This window comes from Charadrius vociferus, unplaced genomic scaffold (assembly GCF_000708025.1).
Source record: "Charadrius vociferus isolate BGI_N301 unplaced genomic scaffold, ASM70802v2 scaffold104, whole genome shotgun sequence".
In the NCBI taxonomy this organism is placed as follows: domain Eukaryota; kingdom Metazoa; phylum Chordata; class Aves; order Charadriiformes; family Charadriidae; genus Charadrius; species Charadrius vociferus.
This window is the reverse complement of record NW_009648255.1, coordinates 1491658-1509777: the sequence shown is the minus strand read 5'-3', so window position 1 is coordinate 1509777 and position 18120 is coordinate 1491658. Positions and strand designations below refer to the sequence as shown.

The 18120-nt window shown below is 40.1% G+C and overlaps 1 protein-coding gene across 1 annotated transcript in view; it reads right to left on the bottom strand.

The window, feature by feature from the left end:
• Positions 1-17788, bottom strand: part of MME (membrane metallo-endopeptidase) — a 47623-nt gene extending 29835 nt beyond the window's left edge. The window contains exons 1-8 of the mRNA XM_009884397.1: positions 17626-17788; positions 16157-16192; positions 8985-9146; positions 6976-7056; positions 6120-6215; positions 5897-6015; positions 4273-4338; positions 773-907 (exon numbers count right to left, since the gene is read on the bottom strand). Coding sequence (XP_009882699.1) covers positions 773-907; positions 4273-4338; positions 5897-6015; positions 6120-6215; positions 6976-7056; positions 8985-9146; positions 16157-16192; positions 17626-17785 — 855 coding nt within the window. The 5' untranslated portion in view covers positions 17786-17788. The remainder of the gene's footprint in view (positions 1-772; positions 908-4272; positions 4339-5896; positions 6016-6119; positions 6216-6975; positions 7057-8984; positions 9147-16156; positions 16193-17625) is intronic.
• Positions 17789-18120: the final 332 nt, after the last annotated feature.

Genomic DNA, 18120 nt, shown 5'->3' with positions numbered 1-18120 from the left:
GATGGGGAGTGGGGGGCGGGCAGGGGGAGGGGGGAGATAGGGAAGGTCTTCCTCTGCCAAACACATGCCCTTACTATCAGTGTAACTGGAAAAATAGCCAAAGCTAGAAAATTTGTATTTGGCTTCTTTTACAGTCCTCTTCAGCTTCAGGTCCTTCTGCAATGTTTAATAATCATAAACCATGTTTTTGCACGTGAATGCTTGAATCTCCATTTGTTTTTCTCTGTGCAAGTTCAAATTCTAGCTATTTCTCCAAGCCATACTTTAATGGAGAACAGTTTTTGATTAAAAATGCACTTGGAACAATCAGCATTGTGGAGCAGCTTGTGCAGGACAAACGTTACTTTGTGCTGCATGGCAGGCCAAGGGCTGGGAGTCTCCTGCTCTGATAACCCAACAGCCCAGGGGGAAAAAGGACAAAGGGAGAAGAGGCCCGAAAGCATTTCCCAAAACTCACTTTCTAAAACAGACTAAACAGAAACCAAGTCTGTCTCTCTCTTGCTCTCTTTTTCTTCTCTTGAAGGGCTCCTGTGAACGGGTTAGGATAAAACATTTTGCTATTTGGAAAACAGCTAACTCAAATATTTTCCCTTGCTCCTTAGAAGGCATGTCTGTCTTACTATGCGTTCCTCTTAGGTGTTCCAGGCCCCATACGTTTTTGGTCAGCTCTTGGTCCCACAAAATAACAATAGCAACTAACTTAATGACTCAGCTTACAGTTAGCTTTCTTAGGGATTAAGAAAAAAGGATACTTTAAAAATGTTTTTCTTACATTGGCAATCTCTTTCTCCAGGTCCATAACTCTTTTCATTTGTTCAGAAATATCGTTCTCATTGAAAGAAATATTTCTTTCTTGCAGGATTAGTTTAGCTACAGAAATCATGAAATCAACGTAGGCAGAACATGCCTGCAGGAAAAAATACAAACATTTTTAAGACAAACCTCTTCAAAGTATAGCATACCTTGATTATCTTTAAGATTTCATCTTCATTTTTATGAACTACAGTTCTTCATCCCTTTCTTAAATGGTTTAATAGTAATTTATTCTGAAATACTGTTAGATCACAAATAGAAATTAACTTTGATAACTCCCTCATGGAAAATTGCTGTATAATTTGTAGCACTGTTTAAAGCTAAACAGTCTCAACTACTGCACTGTGTTTTCGTTATTTAAAATGAGACATTTGTACATCCATATTTAAACCACCACCCATGTTTTTTCTAGCTCACTTTAATTACAACTTCCAAAAATACTGCTGCCAAAGAGCAGTGTTCCCAGAAACATAAAACCGAGAGAAATGCTGATGGACTGTGTTGAATTAGCATTGTGGGAAAGGGAGTCCCAGAAGCAGTGTACCTCCTCTGTTGCTTCTTGGAACATTTAGAAATTATGTTGCTGTATCTAAATTTAGTATACCTAGATATAATATAGACAATATAGTATACATTAAATTCAACATACCAGAATTCACCAAGAATAAGAATGGAAATATGGAAGTATATTCTCTTAAAAGTTACACTGTCAAATATCTACAGATGTCATTACATTTTATGGAAATTTATATTATTCTGATTCCTCTGTAAGTCATACTCATTTTTGTATCGACAGAAATGCTGTTTTCAATATGCTTTTAAATGCAAATAAAAATACATAATATTATATTAGCTATCTAATAATAAATCTATTTTATGCAAAATAGCTTAATCTACTAAAACGGTGGTAAAACCCTGGATTAATAAGGTGTGCATGTCGTCAACTTTATTAATAGAAACATTTTGGTACGTTCAGCTGCTAAGGCAGTAGGACGCAGCCCGTTAATGAGCGCCCTTTATACAGCCATCGTGCCACCACCTTCCTTGCCAGCCACCCCCTGCCGGCCTCCCCCCGCCAGCAGTGCTGCGCTGCACCGGCTGTGTGCGCCGCAAAACCCTGAGCAGCTCAGGCAAGGTACTGCCAGCAGGCTTCAAAAAGGCAGGTGGCTCCCAGCGTCTTGAAGGACTGAACTCTCAGTGTTATTTTTAATAAAGATAGATTACTTTACCAGAAAGAGAAAAGCCCATGAAACCACTGACAGCTACAAGTCGCAATACGAGAGCGCATACCAAGCCTGTAAATACCATTTTAAAATATGCAAATACAACTTACAAAAATTCAATACAGACATTACCCCAAACCAGTAAATCAACAGAGATCTTCAGGTAACAATCGATGGACCTTATTTTTGGCCTAAAGTGCAGATCACTGTATGGTCAGGTAGCAAAGAATAACAAAGCTGATTTCAGGTGGACTGTATAAATACTCTCTGCTACTTTGGTGGGAACTTGGATGTGAGAATAACTCCTGTATGAGCAGAGGAGTCATACATTTTACAAGAGAAAAAGATTGTAAACATATCTTGTTCAGATTCCAGTTGTAGCTTTGTGGTGGGAAGTCCTGACAAAGGCCGAGGTTAAAGTGCGGGAGGCAGATACCCTGTTCGCTCCGTACAGCTCAAGGAGTGGAATGACACAGCAGGAAACAGAGCCCAGACAGGGCTGCTATCAGGGTGCGGGGACTGAAAGGAGGGACGTCTCTTGCTTGAAATATTCGTACTTGTAAAAATATTGTGGATCTGCCTTTCAGTGATAAATCTCTGTCTTTTAAAAAATACATCCTCCTCTACTTTGCAGCAGTGGAAAGTAGTATGATACTTTCTGGTAGCTCTGAGGTTAGAGTGGGAATTGCCTGTAAGTGCTGCAGTCAATGTAATCCAAGGAAAGGAGCAAATTGCGATACACGAGCGAGCTCCTAAAGGCCGTAACACGTGATAATAGCGTAACCGAACAGTTAATATGGTAATAATTGTCTTTACTAGCATATGATCTGTAACTAAATGGAATCAGTATTGGAGTATTAACTGTGAGCATGTCAGCAAAATACCTACAAAACCAAAACATTTTGTGTGCTTTCTGACTGCTTCTTCATTTAATTACAGAGAAGAAAACTGTCTAATTAGAGGTTACTGTGGTACCAGTTTCAGCTACCACATGACTTCAGCAAATACATACACTTCAGCTCTCAAGGACTTAAAGCACATCCAAAATTAGTGATGAGGGATACACAGGGTCAGTGCTAACAGGTTAATGAAGATGCATACGAATAATAACTAAACATGAATTTAAGAAGACCACGTGAGATTTCAGGTATCCGAAGCAATTTCTATGATATCACATGCTTCAGCTGCTGCACTTTATTCAGCAGTTGACTTAGGGGACTGTGGTCTTTTCAGATCGTTCATGCAGAAAAGTGCGTCTTTGGTTCTGGATGGTTCTTTTTTGCTTTCTGAGCCTATTAGTGATATGATTAATCCACCTGGACTCCACTGACACCTGCAGCACTTGCCAATTGATGCCAGTCGATCATAGTGCAGAAATGGCATCCTTTTTGTAGTGACAGAACAGGGGTGATCCATAAGCACTCATATTCTATCTTAATACAACTTTAACAGTTATGAGGTTCCTCTTGACTCAGCTGTGAAGCCTGGCAGAAGCTGTGTAACAAAATTAAATTGTGTCATGTTTATTTCCTTCCAAAAGGGCCTAAGAAAGTCAAGTAGCTCTTCTTCTGACTGCTTCGTACAGGAATTGTGTGGAAAATCTACTACTTTTCTTCCAGATATATGTTCAATGATTACAAGAGGAATGGAAGGGAAGAAGCACAGGAGGGAGACAGGCTGAGATGTCGGGGGGGTAGTGATGCCAGAGGAAAGTGCAGTCTTCTCACCCAGTGCAGAGGCAATTGGTATGTACTGGCAACTGGAGCCTCAACAAAACCCCTTGGCTCCTAGTGCAGCCAGGAAGATCAAACCAGGTCACTAACATTTATGGCATAATGCTGTAACACCGCATCTTTAGGACACTTGTTACACTCCCTCCCATTCTTAGCTACCTTATTTCTACTTGTCCTTAATCCCCCTTCCTTCTATGTATCCTCTTCATTTCCTTTTGGCTCTCTTGCCTTCCTGCACGTGTACCCATGTTAGAACTTCTTTCTCCAGTCTGTCACACATGCTCTTCTCACCTGCCAATCAACCTTGTTTAAATGCTCATCATTATTACCTTTTTATTCCTGTTTCCCCAATTCTCCCAGTAACGTTTCCCAGAGGCAGTACTGGAATCTCTTTGGTGAAAGACTATTCCTGCTCTTTGCCTATCCCCACTCTTGACGCTGTGTCTGCCTTGAAAATACAGGCTAAACCACCTAAAGTCAGTGATCGGACAGCTTCATCTTACCTCTTTGTATGCACCAGTGCATTCGTAGTAGTCACGAGAAGGCAGGCCAAGCCCAGGCTGATCAATCTATAAATTCAAATAAAAATTAAAAAGTGCTTAAGGACAAAATGGCATAGCATTGTACTATTTTTTGGTCAATTATAGATCGCTAATGCGACTCTTGCCAAATTATCTTCCAGCTGAAGGGGAGTTTCTCTCTTGTCCTGTTGCCCTCCTATAATTCTTTTCACTCTCCTTAAACTTTTGTCTGTCTTTTCAGTCTTCTCTTTTGTGTTGCTGAACAATGCATGCTACGCATAACCCGTGTGGAAACAGGGGATGTACAGAAGACGGAAGAGTCCACAGACAAGCAAGGCTTGACTGCACCTTTGAAATTCATACAGGCAAAGTAGTCAAGGATCTATCCACCCATTGATGAGAAAGGTTAGACCTTTGCTCTTGTAACTGTTGCATCTCAGAAGATTCACCATATGTGATACTGTCTTCCTCTGGATTTTCCATTTTCAGAGATCGTCTTACATTTACAGGCCAGGCACTCTTGGTGTACTCCTTATGCAAATGTCCTCAGCCACTTTCATATCTGTGCCAGCTGACTGCAGGTCCCGTTAGTACTTTGGCATCTGAATACCTTGTAAAAACACAACTCCCTTTGTGGGCTTCCTGCCATTGGGACTGCAGCCCAGTTTTCAGTGACAGAGCCTTCTGCCTGAAGTACATAGTGAGGAAATCATGTTTACTTACTTGCTTGCATGTATATATAAGTAGATCATGTCTGTCCTCTGTTCAGTGTACACATAAATTGTGTCTGTATGTCTGTGTATATCTCTGTTACTCTCATGTCACTGAGAATAACAGTGTACGAATGCACGGAATAAAGATTATAGAATCATAGAATCGCTGAGGTTGGAAGGGACCTTTAAGATCATCAAGTCCAACCATTAACCTACCCTGACAAAACCACCTCTCAACCATGTCCCCAAGTACCACGTCTGCCCTTTTTTTAAACACCTCCAGGGATGGCGAATCCACCCCCTCCCTGGGCAGCCTGTGCCAATGTTTAATAACCCTTTCAGTGAAAAAATGTTTCCTAATTCCTATCTAAGCCTCCCCTGACATAACTTGAACCCATTTCCTCTCGTCCTATCACTTGTCACCAGGGAGCAGAGGTCAGCCCCCCCTCGCTACCCCCTCCTGTCAGGGAGCTGTAGAGAGGGAGAAGCTCTCCCCTCAGCTCCTCTTCTCCAGGCTGAACACCCCCAGGGCCCTCAGTTGTTCTCATAAGACGTGTCCTCCAGACCCCTCACCACCTTTGTAGCCCTTCTCTGGACACGCTCCAACACCTCAATGTCCCTCTTGTAGTGAGGGGCCCAAACTGAACACAGCACTCGAGGTGGGGCCTCACCAGTGCCGAGGACAGGGGGAACGTTAACTTCGAGAACGGACGGCACACTGTGAAACTGGCAGCTTAAATTTGAAAACTACTTAGATTCACAAATCCATCTACAACTTGCTCTGGTAAAATGCAAATCACTAGTGTTTCTCCTGGTTAACATTTATGTGTATGCTTCTAGTTATTTTTGTGCACTTTATGATTAACAAGGCAATGCAACCCAGGGAGACTTACATGAATGATATGTGCTGAGGAATTTTTATCATCTGTGCCAACAAAAAAATTAATAAGGACCTTTTTTCCATATCTGGCGTTCAGCTGGGCAATAGCTGTCTCAGCTGTCCAAGAAGTACCTAAGCAAATGAAGGGTATACTCAGTCTCCATTTTGGTAAGCAATGAAAAGTACAAAAATCTAGAAATGTTAACTGTAAAGGAAATAAGCACAGATTATCTTACCATAGGAAGACTCCCAGTTAGTTGTTGCTACAGGCCAGTCAGATACACCTGGCAATAAACTGATTAAAGGCCTTCCACCTCTGCTATCAATGGTAGCTTTTGGGGACAAAAAAAAAAAAGTTACTATGACATTTTAAAACACACAAATGTTATGCTATTATAATGTGTTCAGAATAATGAAGCTGCGAAATACATTTTCACGATCACCACAATAGGAGTATGCGCTGATGTATGACTGTGCTTTAACATTTAATTTTAAAAACATATTTCAGTCATGACTGCAAACAGCATATGCAAATCCTTACAACCATGACAGTGAAGAACTTTTGTATTTTCACTCTGCAGATAGCTTGAAGGAATAGTTTTGAGACATAATAATAACATTACAGAAACTATAAAAAACATGTGATTTAGGAAGCACTGCTAACTGTTCTATTGCTCCTCATTCTAATTGCAGCGCCTAGCTCCAATTCCTGAAGTAAATGATCTCCCTGTCTTTCTAGGAGCCTGATGGGCCAATTATTTTCCACATCATCCCGGATAATTTCTGCAAAAGAAGTTAACTCACATTTAACTGAAACGATTTGAGATTAAATATCTGCAGCAAACTAGTGACTGAAGAGTAATATAATCACACCTACAATACCAAAGCAAGTAAAACAGGAGAAACAGTACTGGTTTTACTATTGACATTCTTAGTTGACTCTGTAGAACAGACACATTGTAGTTTTCATGAAGAATTCCTGAAAAAGTATGCACAGAAACTAGGAGGATATAGATATAGCTGACTGTGAAGATGGGATTGTTTGGATGATATTTATATATCCTACATGCAATAAAGTCAGGAGACACTTACTTTCATTTATGCATGATCTGTACAGAGTTTTTGCCTTCTGCACTGCTGGTATATCATTATTGCTTGGTACGTCAAGGACATCTGAAACACACAGACAGTGAATATATCTTAATATCTGATCTTTACTGGAAAGATACTAAAGGAACCATAGAGGATACCATCCTGAGGACCAGAGGGTGGACAATAAGTGCTTCTCATCCATCTCAAGTTCCAGGAAAGCTTTGCCCTTCAAAAGCTGAGGGGGAAAAGATCTGGAGATTATATGGCTTGCAGTTACATCAGTCTGTGTTCATATGCTGAGGATGAAGGAGTCAGGTAGCTATTCTGTGGATGACCCTTGATGACATACAAATGCCCTGACTTTTCAGGGACAGTTTTTAGGTGACCAAGGTATTGTGTTGTCATGGTTTGGGCTGTCTGCTCCTCCCCACAGGTGTGGCCCCTCTACACCTTTCCGCTTCTGACCCTCCAATGGGGCATGTAACAAAACGAGCTGGCCTTGGGTGTTACAGCATTAAGTATAAGCAGGAGCCTCTCTGCACACCGTTCCTTGGTATCAATTATAAACATCAGGCCTTATCGCTGCTAGAAGCTGTCACTGTCTGAACAATATGCCGTTAATTTCAGAGAGTTCAGTTACTTAGAGGAGGCTTAGCTGAAAAGTAAAAGTACTGAAAATTGGTTCTGTTTTACCTCAAACCAGAGAATTGCCGTCTGGGCCCTAAGTGTACCAGCATGCTCTAACTGCACTGCCCAGCCTGTAACCGGCTTTTCCTGTAATTCTCATCTGCAGTCTCCTCACTGCTGCCAGCAGTTTAGCTGCTTGTGCTCAAGTTCTGATTTGATATGGTGCAGTTACGTGCCCATAGCTCGTACTTCTGTGAAAACAGATAAAGTGTAAGAAAGAGCCATAAGCAGCTTCATCTGGTGTCTCCACTTGTGCACCCTCCGCCTGTTGGCTCAGGAGCAGCGGTCCAGCGCAGCCCCTTGCCCGTGGTCCTTGCCCACGCTCTCGCAGGTATGCTGGACCTGGCGTCGTACCTTTGCTGAGCCTGACCATGCCGGGCTGACGTGCCTGCAGACGTGCTGCACGACTGTGGACTTGTCTGGTGATCACAGGGCTGTTGCCTGAACCTGGTCACTGTCATGGGACCTGCTCTGCTCTTCTGGTTTGGGTCCTGTGGGACTGAGCCCTTTGTCTGTGAGGCCTCTGTCCTTGCCTGCCTCGGGTCACAGTTGGCACCCGGCTCACCTTCCCTCGTGGGGCAGCCCACTCGTGCCACTGCTTTACCATGACTCCAGTTACTCCTTTACGACTGCTTTGCTCCACAAAAACTGATGCCTAAGGAACACCGTGGCATCCATGAACTGCACACTGGCAAAACCAGAAATTATGCAAAGTAAAAAAAGGGTATTCATTCTGGAGAGAGTGGTTTGGAGAATGTATCATGAGTATAAACCTTTGACTCTGTTATTTTCATCTGAAAAGGGGGAATATGGACAATTTGACACTATTACATTTTGTAGAAAAAGGAATATTTGTAAGTTTATCATGTGACTGGTTAGAAAATTGTTTGCCTGCTCTTTGAGATTTAGCTGATGGAACACAGATATGCAGGACGTAGGACGGCCAGAGAGCAACTTCCAGCGTTTCAGCTGGCTTGGACACAGGCAGACCCCCTCCTTCTTCACCTAGCTCGGCTGCTGGTGTCAGTGCATGAGGGTAATGATATGGATTTCAGTTGTTATAATATGCAGATGAGCACACAGAGTCCAGATACCAGGAAGGTCAGATCTGGTCAGCTCCGCTTCAGTGTCAGACACAACAGCATAACTTCCACAGCATTCTCCAAGCAAACAGTTTGTGGTAGATTTGTCCTGAACTGAACACAAAGAAACTGAAATATCTGGTAGTATTTTGAGCTTTGCTAGACAACCACATCTTATTAGGATAACATGTAAGCCAAAGAAGAAACTTTATATAGTCCACAAACATAAACCCCACTGACCTTTTAAAACAACTTCTAGTTCATCTCTTAAAATGTCAAAGTTACTATAACGGGAGCTGGTTTCTGGAATGACGTTCCTCTTAAGCCATCCTCCACAGGCATATTGGTAAAAATCATTACAAGGCTCTGCAGTGGTGTCCATGTTCTCAAGGATCCGGGCTGCTGTAATACGAGACAAATCAACACATGAAGAATCTTTAGAGAAAATAAATGAATTTATTTGTTTGCTCTGAAGAGAGAAGTAATAAATATATTTCCTTTAGTTTAGAATAGGCTCAAGCCCACTTGAATCTTCTAGACCAAACAAAGTACTAGGCAGTGAACAACAAATTATTATTCCTTTACCGCCCATAACTTCTATACTTGTCTGTTGCCTGTGTTTACTGATGGGTAAACTGACTCTAACGTTCCTACTCCCTGTGAGTGGTCGTTCCTTTTTAAATACAATGCAAGATGTTTCATTTACTGACTTACATATCTTTGTATGGAAATGTGGTGAAAAGAGTGTTTAAAAGCACAAGTCATATCAGAGGTTAAGTATCCATTGTAATGTAGTTCAAGTAATTAAGTACGATGTAGGCTCAGCTGAATCCAATTTATTTCAATAAAATAATGATTTTGTTGTACTGTTTGAGTTCTTCTGAAGAAAGTTTTCCTATTAATGCTTTCCTGAATCTATATTCATCTTTTAGACCTATTCCACATTTTATTCTAGACCAGTTACTGCCTCTTGCTATCCCTGTTGACCTCTTGAAGTGGCTCATCAAAGACTAATTGGCCACTGACTGATCGTGAGGTGGGATTCTCTAGTGAAATCCGATTCCTTGATGAGAGCTTCCAAGCTGCTGTTCATGAATCTTCTGTGCTTTTTCCTTTTTGTATTCCTCTTCCACCTAGACTGCTTTCACCGTTAGTATGCTAGCACAACGTCTCTCACAGAAAGGAGAGATGCTAGGAATGAAGCAAGAGCTAGTGATACCTCTGAATTTCCCAGGATACTGAATATCCTTCCCATTTTTCAGACATTATTTTTAGTAAATGGTGAGGCTTGTGATTTCAAGGGTTCATTCCTCCCACATGGGTGAGTCAAATATTTACAGTTATTTCTCCAGTACTTTCAATATTTTCCATGCCTGTTACGCATTTCCTGGTGGAAATGAGAGGAGGATGGACAGGCTAGAGTATTTATGTTGACTTGCATTTCCTTTCCCCCCTTGTTTTTCTTGGGATCTTCAGTTGGCTTCGAAGTGTTGTATTTTAGGCCAACATCTGATGGTTTTACAATGCTCCAGTGCTTGGAAGATGGAAAAAGCCATGAACACACGCATATTCAATTTCAGACTACTTAAGTAGCATAAAAACCAGTGTGGAAATAGGTACAGTGCCTAGCACCTGATTCTTTTCCTTCTGAAGACAATGGCTGGCTGATTTCAATTCCAAAGGATACAGGATCATGCCAACAGCCAGAGATTGTGAAATTCACTCATGTTTTTACTAAGTTTGACACTTGTTTTTACCCATTGTTGAGAAAGCCAAGCATCCAGTCCTACTGGCCAGTCTTTTAGAGCAAGGAATTTCCCCTCTGCCCGTGAACTTGGACAAGAGGCAATGAACACATACAGAAATAAGAAAAAAATACATCGTTTTGAACTTAAGAAAAACCTTCTTTCTATAAGCGTGGTCAAACACTGGAATCGGTTGCCAGGGAAGTTGCAAAATTTCCATCTGGGACATAATTGAAACCTGACTGGACAAGATCCTGAGCAACTTTCTCAAGTTGACCCTGCTTTAAGCAGGGCTGTTGGACTATGTGATCTCCAGAAGTCACTTCCAACCCCAACTATTCTGTGACTGTGTATATTCTGGTACTTGTTTCTGTCTAGTTTGTCCTATTTCATTTAAGGAAAGGGCAATGTTTTGAATGATGCACTAATTCATGTCCTAGCTCCATCTATTTGCTGTAAAAGAGGAAGATTGCTAATTATTACTAACATCGCCTGTTTTAGGGTATCCTTATGACTCTCTCAGCTAGACTGGAGCATCATCTGAAGGGCAACACTGTCCCTTGGATTATCTTGGCATGTATTAATCCAGCAACAAAGACTTTAAGAGCCGGACTGGACATCACAGCTGGCTCTTTCAGGACAGTGTGCCAGGCCTGCCAAAAAGTAGCAGTAGGATTGAGAAATCTTCTGACACAAGAAAAGATGGCTCTTATCCACTGTCTTGTCACTTTAAAAACAAAAACAAAAACAAAACCAACAACAAAACAATGAGAAATCCACATCTTGCGTAAAGGTGAGAAATTATTAACAGTCTGTATAATATCAAACCTTGCTTTAACTGTGGAATCGGGTTGTTCTTTTTGTAGTCAGCATATGTTTAGCCTTCCTTACCTACTACCGTGACACAGAAATAATCATCTATCATCATGTTTCTCCTGTAAAAACCAGGATAGCCAGTATTAGCTAATCAACTTTTATCAAAACTTGAAGGTTACATACTGCAAACATAACAGAAAGAGCTCAGTCATGGGAACTGCAGTCTTTCACTTAGGCCTTCGTGGAAAATACATGTAGTAAGTATTCTCCTCGAGAATACTTTCCTCAAGAGTGTAATTTGCACATCTGAACCCCAAGATAACCATTCATTATCTGCCTGATAGCATGGATATACTAAAATCAATGAAATGTGATTTTATTCTCAACCAAGCCCAGAAGCACAATGACATATGAATTGCCCCTTCAAAGTCAGTGGGACCAACTAGGCTGGACAGGATCCTAAACATGCTCTAAGTTATTTATAAATTGATAGTTGTGCCCAAAGAAGCTTTATGGTAAGTTCATGGCTGTACACACCAGACATTTTTTCTCTGGAAATAAGAAGTGTGAGGCCGATGAGTGTTTTGTTATTTTAATCTAAAACAAGTGAATTCATATATATACAAGTACAGACAATCCATAGTATGCTTTTAATTAGTCCTCAGTATTGCTTTGATGAACCAGCGTTTGGGTTTGTTCCTATTCTCACTTTTTTATTCAGTTTCCTGACTGTCACTGAAGAATGTAGGGCCTTATCTCAATTGCTTTTAATGGTTAATTTTATTGTAGTACTCCTGATTGCCAGTTGTTGCTTTAATAGCTTACAAATAAAGTGATATAAGCTGTCATAACAACCAGTGACCTGGGGAGGATATAGGAGAAACACAATATGCTTACCTAGGTGAAACTGGTATGAGAGAGATCAAAATTCCCTATTCTCATCAGTCTGTGCTGTCTGAGCTCAGGAAAATTAGCAGAGTATGTCAGCTTATTCAAAAAATGCTCAAATGTACAAATTACGTGGTATCCTCATGTGCTACACTGCAAAGGATTTCACATACCTTCATAACATTATCATGCAGTTACTGATATTTTACCCTGTGTATAACCAGTTGAATTTTCATTACATTTTTTTCTTCTGGTCATTTATTTGAAGCGCCTTTATTAAATGTACTAAAAATTCTGTTGCTTTCTTCACTTTATTCTTTTTCAGTGGTTTGTACCTATTACAAAATTTTGAAATTGCAAAAATTGCAAAACACTGTCACAGTATTGATCAGTTCTGGTGTAAGGCATTACCATTTCACTTAATGCCTCTTCCTAACTATATTCCTTGAAAGACCACAGTTTTCCAAAGTCAATACTTCTTGCTTTCGATCTGTATCTATCTGTCTATCTTTTCCTGTATGTCATCCTACATGGTCTGGAAGAAGCAGCCAAATTAAAGGTGAACTGTTACAAAATCCTGATTTGAAGTTCTATTCAGCTTGTAGATTTATCCCAGTAAGATTATTACTAAACAGCAATAATACAGGTTATTTCTCTGGTTTAAGCACTTTACATTGCATTTTAAAAACATTAATTTATTTTATTATTAAATTATATAATTCTGACAAACTCTTTGAACTACTTCTCAAGCTCTTAGAGCACTGAAGGCCTGAGCAGATGCCAGCTAACCATTCTGGGCTCCTGATTCACAGTGTTCTGCTTCTGGAGCTGAGAACTCACCCACTCTAGTCACCACTTAATCGAACAAGTCTAGGTTATTAACGTCCTTACCAGCACTTGCCTCCCCTTTTCATAATCTGACTATATTTCATTTAATGGCCATATAAGTGTGGGGAAGGCCCTGCACTTCAATAGCAATTTCTACCTTAAATGCTTTATGCCGTAGTGGGACATGGAAATCCTGGCTCAGTTAATAAATAACAATTATAAATTCAAACTGGTCATTCCCAACTTTGCTTAGAGCTGTCCATTCTCGGCCATTTACAGACAGATGCAGTATTTGGAACTGACAGTTCCGTAATAACTAGCATAAACAGACTTTATGTGGGGGCTCCCTGATCCTAACTGCTTCCTGCGTTGTAAGATGTCATTGCTACAACAGTCTAACAGAACATGCAGATTTTTAGCTGCTTCTGGTAACTGACCCTTGCTAGGCAAAAACACATACTAATGCTACAGATCATAATCCGGTCAGAAGTAAGTGTTCCAGTTTGACATCATTGCTTTTGCATCTGCTTAGATCTTACTGAGGTATAGCGCCACAGTTAAAACTTAGTTATAAGGATTGTAATTTAGTCAGATACACTGGCTGCCTCCCAGGACTCTTGCAGTATGGTATGTAAATACAAAGTGTTAACACCCGGTAACATACAAAAGCTGTCTTTTGCCTGGTTGTAAATGTTGTGTGTTCCAGGCAGGAGTGTGCAGTTGTTGCACACGTAGTAGTAGTTACTCACAAGAGTAGTTCCCCTGTCCACAGTGGATCAGTTTTCGCATCCCATAGAGGGACAGCAGAATGCAGGTTACAGAAAAGCTCTATGATGTCAAGTAGTTCATTCTCCTGTCAGTAGAAAACACTTTCATAGAATACATTTATAGCATTACCTGAGCATTTCATATGTTTTGAGATGGAATTCTCACTATTTCTTTTTGACTTATTCTTTCAATGTTTGAACTAGACAATTTGTAGAATACGGGGCAGATGATAGTGAGTAAATGAGATGTGTGAATAATGTGTGAAATAAAGCTGTTATTTAATGAAAAATAAAAAGAGATTATAACACACTGTATATTTCTATTTTTGGGACGTTTTAGTCAGCCTACCCTTTTTTCTTATTTTATGTTTATAGAATCATAGAATTGTTTATGTTGGAAAAGACCTTTAAGATCATTGAGTCCAACCAATTAATCCAGCACTGCCCAAACCACCACTAAACCATCTCCCTCAGCACCACATCTACCTGTCTTTTAAATCCCCCCAGGGATGGCGACTCCACCACTGCCCTGGGCAGCCTGTTCCAGTAGTTGACAACCCTTTCCGTGAAGACCTTTTTCGCAATATCCACCCTAAACCTCCCCTGGAGCAACTTGAGGCTGTTCCCTCCTGTCCCATCGCCTGTTCCCTGGGAGCAGAGACCGCCCCCCCCTCGCTCCCCCCTCCTGTCAGGGAGCTGTAGAGAGCCAGAAGCTCTCCCCTCAGCTCCTCTTCTCCAGGCTGAACACCCCCCGGGCCCTCAGCCTCACAAGACTTGTTCTCCAGATGCCTCACCAGCTCCGTTGCTTTTCTTCAGATGTGCTCCAGCACCTCAATGTCTTTCCTGTCGTGAGGGGCCCAAAACTGAACACAGTATTTGAGGTGGGGCCTCACCAGTGCCTCACCATGATTATTTCTGTTAATCGAGGCAATTTATGTTTTTAAAAAATGCTCCTTTTTCACCCTGTTATGTAATTTTGTAAGCCTGCTATTTTTCCCCATCAATGCCCTTACTGTAAAGCTTTCCCAATTTTAGTTCTGTATTGAGAATCTAACATTTAGTAAGAATGTTTATTTATTCCCTTAAGTATTTGCATGCTGCTAAAACTTTTAATGGAAGCATAACAGAGTAAAATTATTCTCCTTAATTCATTTAGCCACTTCTTGCTAGATCTTCAGTTTACGTTATGCCTTATTTCCCTAAACCTCTGTGACTGGGCCACCGCCTTTGTGGACTGCGTGGCCAAGTTACTCTACAGGGGCGGAGAAAGCAAAACACGAATGCCTGCCAGAAAGTAGCACCAAGAGAGTGATTTCAGGGGTCCCATCTTCAGAAGCTTCCCAGAAAACCACGTAATCAAGAGAGACCTGTTAGAAGGGTATACAGATATAACAAGGTGATTATACACCGGCAATGTAGGGCTCTCCTCCTGACTCGGAAAAGCCTGCTGCAAGGGCATGAAGGACCGTCAGCTGTTTGACCATGGAAAATGGCAGGAAAGGAGAAAGCAGGGCAGGGCTAGTACAGAGCCCCTTCGAAATATATGTTGGCACAGCCAGCTAAATGCTCCTTTCTTCTGAGGAATGAGAGAGATGCTGCTTCTGAGCCTAGGATCAGTCTGTATTAATGAGGTGTAGGAAGTGTTATAAAGAGAATGGGGACATTTAGAAATAGATTACGCAAAAAAAGGAAACTAGCATTAATTGATCTGGAAGAGAAAACAGAGAGGGTAAGAGAACTATAGGTGAGGGGACAGAGGAGAGCATGGATACCTCCACTTTACCTACTACAAGAGGATATGTAGTATGGAACTCACCATTTCTCTGATGCATTTTAGTAGCCTTCTAGTAGAGTTCAGACCAGGTTGTAAACTAAGAATCTTTAATGCAGTTTTTACTGAAGGATGAAGTTAGCTTGTCAGAGTATAAAATCTGGATTTTTTTCTGGACACCAAGGTTAACGTTGCATCTCCTCAACCAGTAGAATGGCATCTTTAATGGCTATCAGTGATCAATGCCTTCAGTACTTTCTTCAGAGACACAGCCCCTGCTTGAATTCTAACTTGGAGGTGGGTGTGGGGAAGAGCCATCTTCTGATTGACTTAGAGCATTTTCTGAAGCTAGTAGCATTCTTTCGAGAGTCTGTTTCTAAGTCTTAAACTGGCCAGTCCATGATGACTTTATAAGATCTGACAATATCACAAGATTTTACATTTGTAGAAGAAATATGCTAAGAAAGTCACTTGGTAAAACAGATCCCGTACCTCAATGTGCCATACTTGTCTGCAGTTAGACAGGAACATTACATGGTGGTAATTTTGTTCAAAAATATATACATTAATTTAAAAGGTATATATTTTCATTCTTACCTGATTTTATACAGTCTGATGTCTTGCAAACCCCGTCTAAAAGAGGATATAATCATATTCTTAGTTCTTTACTGAATGTCAATATAATAAAACCTACTGTAAATATTATTTTCATTGACGGTCACTTTAGAATTGCATTTAATGCAGTGTACAGTAAGATAAAGATGAATGGACACCTTACACTCAGTAAGTGAATATTTATAGGACCAGGCTGTAAAAAATACCATCATCTTCATCCCTTTAGGGTTCTCAGTGCTAGTCACTTATCATGGCAAATTTTTGTAGTCATCGGAGGAAAACATTCTATCAATCAGTTAGAGGTGGGCAAAACACTATTTTTATAACAAAGGTATTTAGAGAAAAATAGCAAATGGACTGAAGGCAGTTGCAAAGTCAGTTTGAATTTAGCAGTACCTTTCAATGACAAAAAGATTTTGGACAAATTAATTGAAAATTTTGAGACGTTCATTCTGAAGTCTGTCAAACAAAACACAAAGTTCAGGAACATGAAAATGTTTCCTTTTGAGACTTCACCAATAAAACTTTTTTTTTTTTATTTTTCATTTCAGAATGTCACATTTCCATTCCATAATTGAACTAGAGTATAATAAAAAATTTAAACACAATTATCAAGTACTTTAAAATGAAACAAAGCATTTAATTTCCAATGTAAGGAAACATTCTAGTTGGACTTCAAATGGAAATTTTAGCCTCTCTATATTACCTTTTCCAAAAATTATCACGGTATTTACCCCTGAATGGAATTAATTTCAAATATTTGGCATGGCTGCTGAATCACAAAACCTCTTAGTATGACTACACTCACTAAGAGTCCTTGCTGCAATAGCCTGCGAAAGTAAAACATAGGATTTTCATATATGTACAGGAATATGGAGGAAGCACTGTAGTTTGGTTTTCTTTAGTGGAATTATATTTTGTAGGGTTTTTTGTTTACTGAAGCATTAATTACGAACAGAAGAATTGCTAGGTCAGAAGAAGCAGATGTTTTGTGTTTACCACAACTTAGCGTGAACAAATGAATTTATAGAGTCCCTGTTGGAAAAAAGCAGTTTTGTGTCAAGTGTCCAGCGATAAGTGTGGATGCAGCTTTACTCTTCAGAAATTGTATCATACTGTCTAGCAACACACATATGAAATATGGTTGTGATGTAGCAGCTATTAATTTTCTAATTTTATCCACTGGGTAAGGTACAATTTTCTATTATCGGGCAAATAATTCTGAGTTGACCTCATTATTTTATTTTCTTAATGGTTTATGTAGTGCAGCTATATATACCATGCAACACAGTCTTTTCTAATACAACATTTAATATAGTGCAACTTCATGGGGTTTTTTACTATATACTAACAACTGTATTCTATTTATTAAAACATTTTTTCGTAGTTTCTTAGAATACTTTTATATTCATATGTATTCGTACATTCAAAGACAGGTTAAGTACACTCACCGTCGTATGTTGCGTACAGAACTATCATTGTGATCGCTACAATAGCTAGCAGAATCACTACAACAGCTAGCCCTATTTCCAGGCCACTCCATCGCAGCTTCTTCTTTGGTTTTGGAGTATTCATTTCAGTGATATCCATCTGGCTTTCTGACTTGCCCATAACCCAGCGTCTGAAAAGGAAAAGGGAAAATTCACTGGAGGATTTACACTGAGCCATAGGTCTTGAAAGCAGCTCCTCAACTGCACAGTAACAAAGATGTTTTCTGGGTGAGTTTTCAAATTATTTATAACACTACTAGAATGTCAGTCATGAAATTAAAAATTCTCTCTTTCTCTCTCTCACACACACACACACACACAAGTACCTACCATGAGCTACTTGTCATTTATGGAGAACAGAAGAGTGATCTTCCTTCATATGAAGAGGCCACCAAATAGAAAACGGAAGCCAATAAACCAAACCCTATTTTTAAAATGCACCTGTGGGGTTTAATC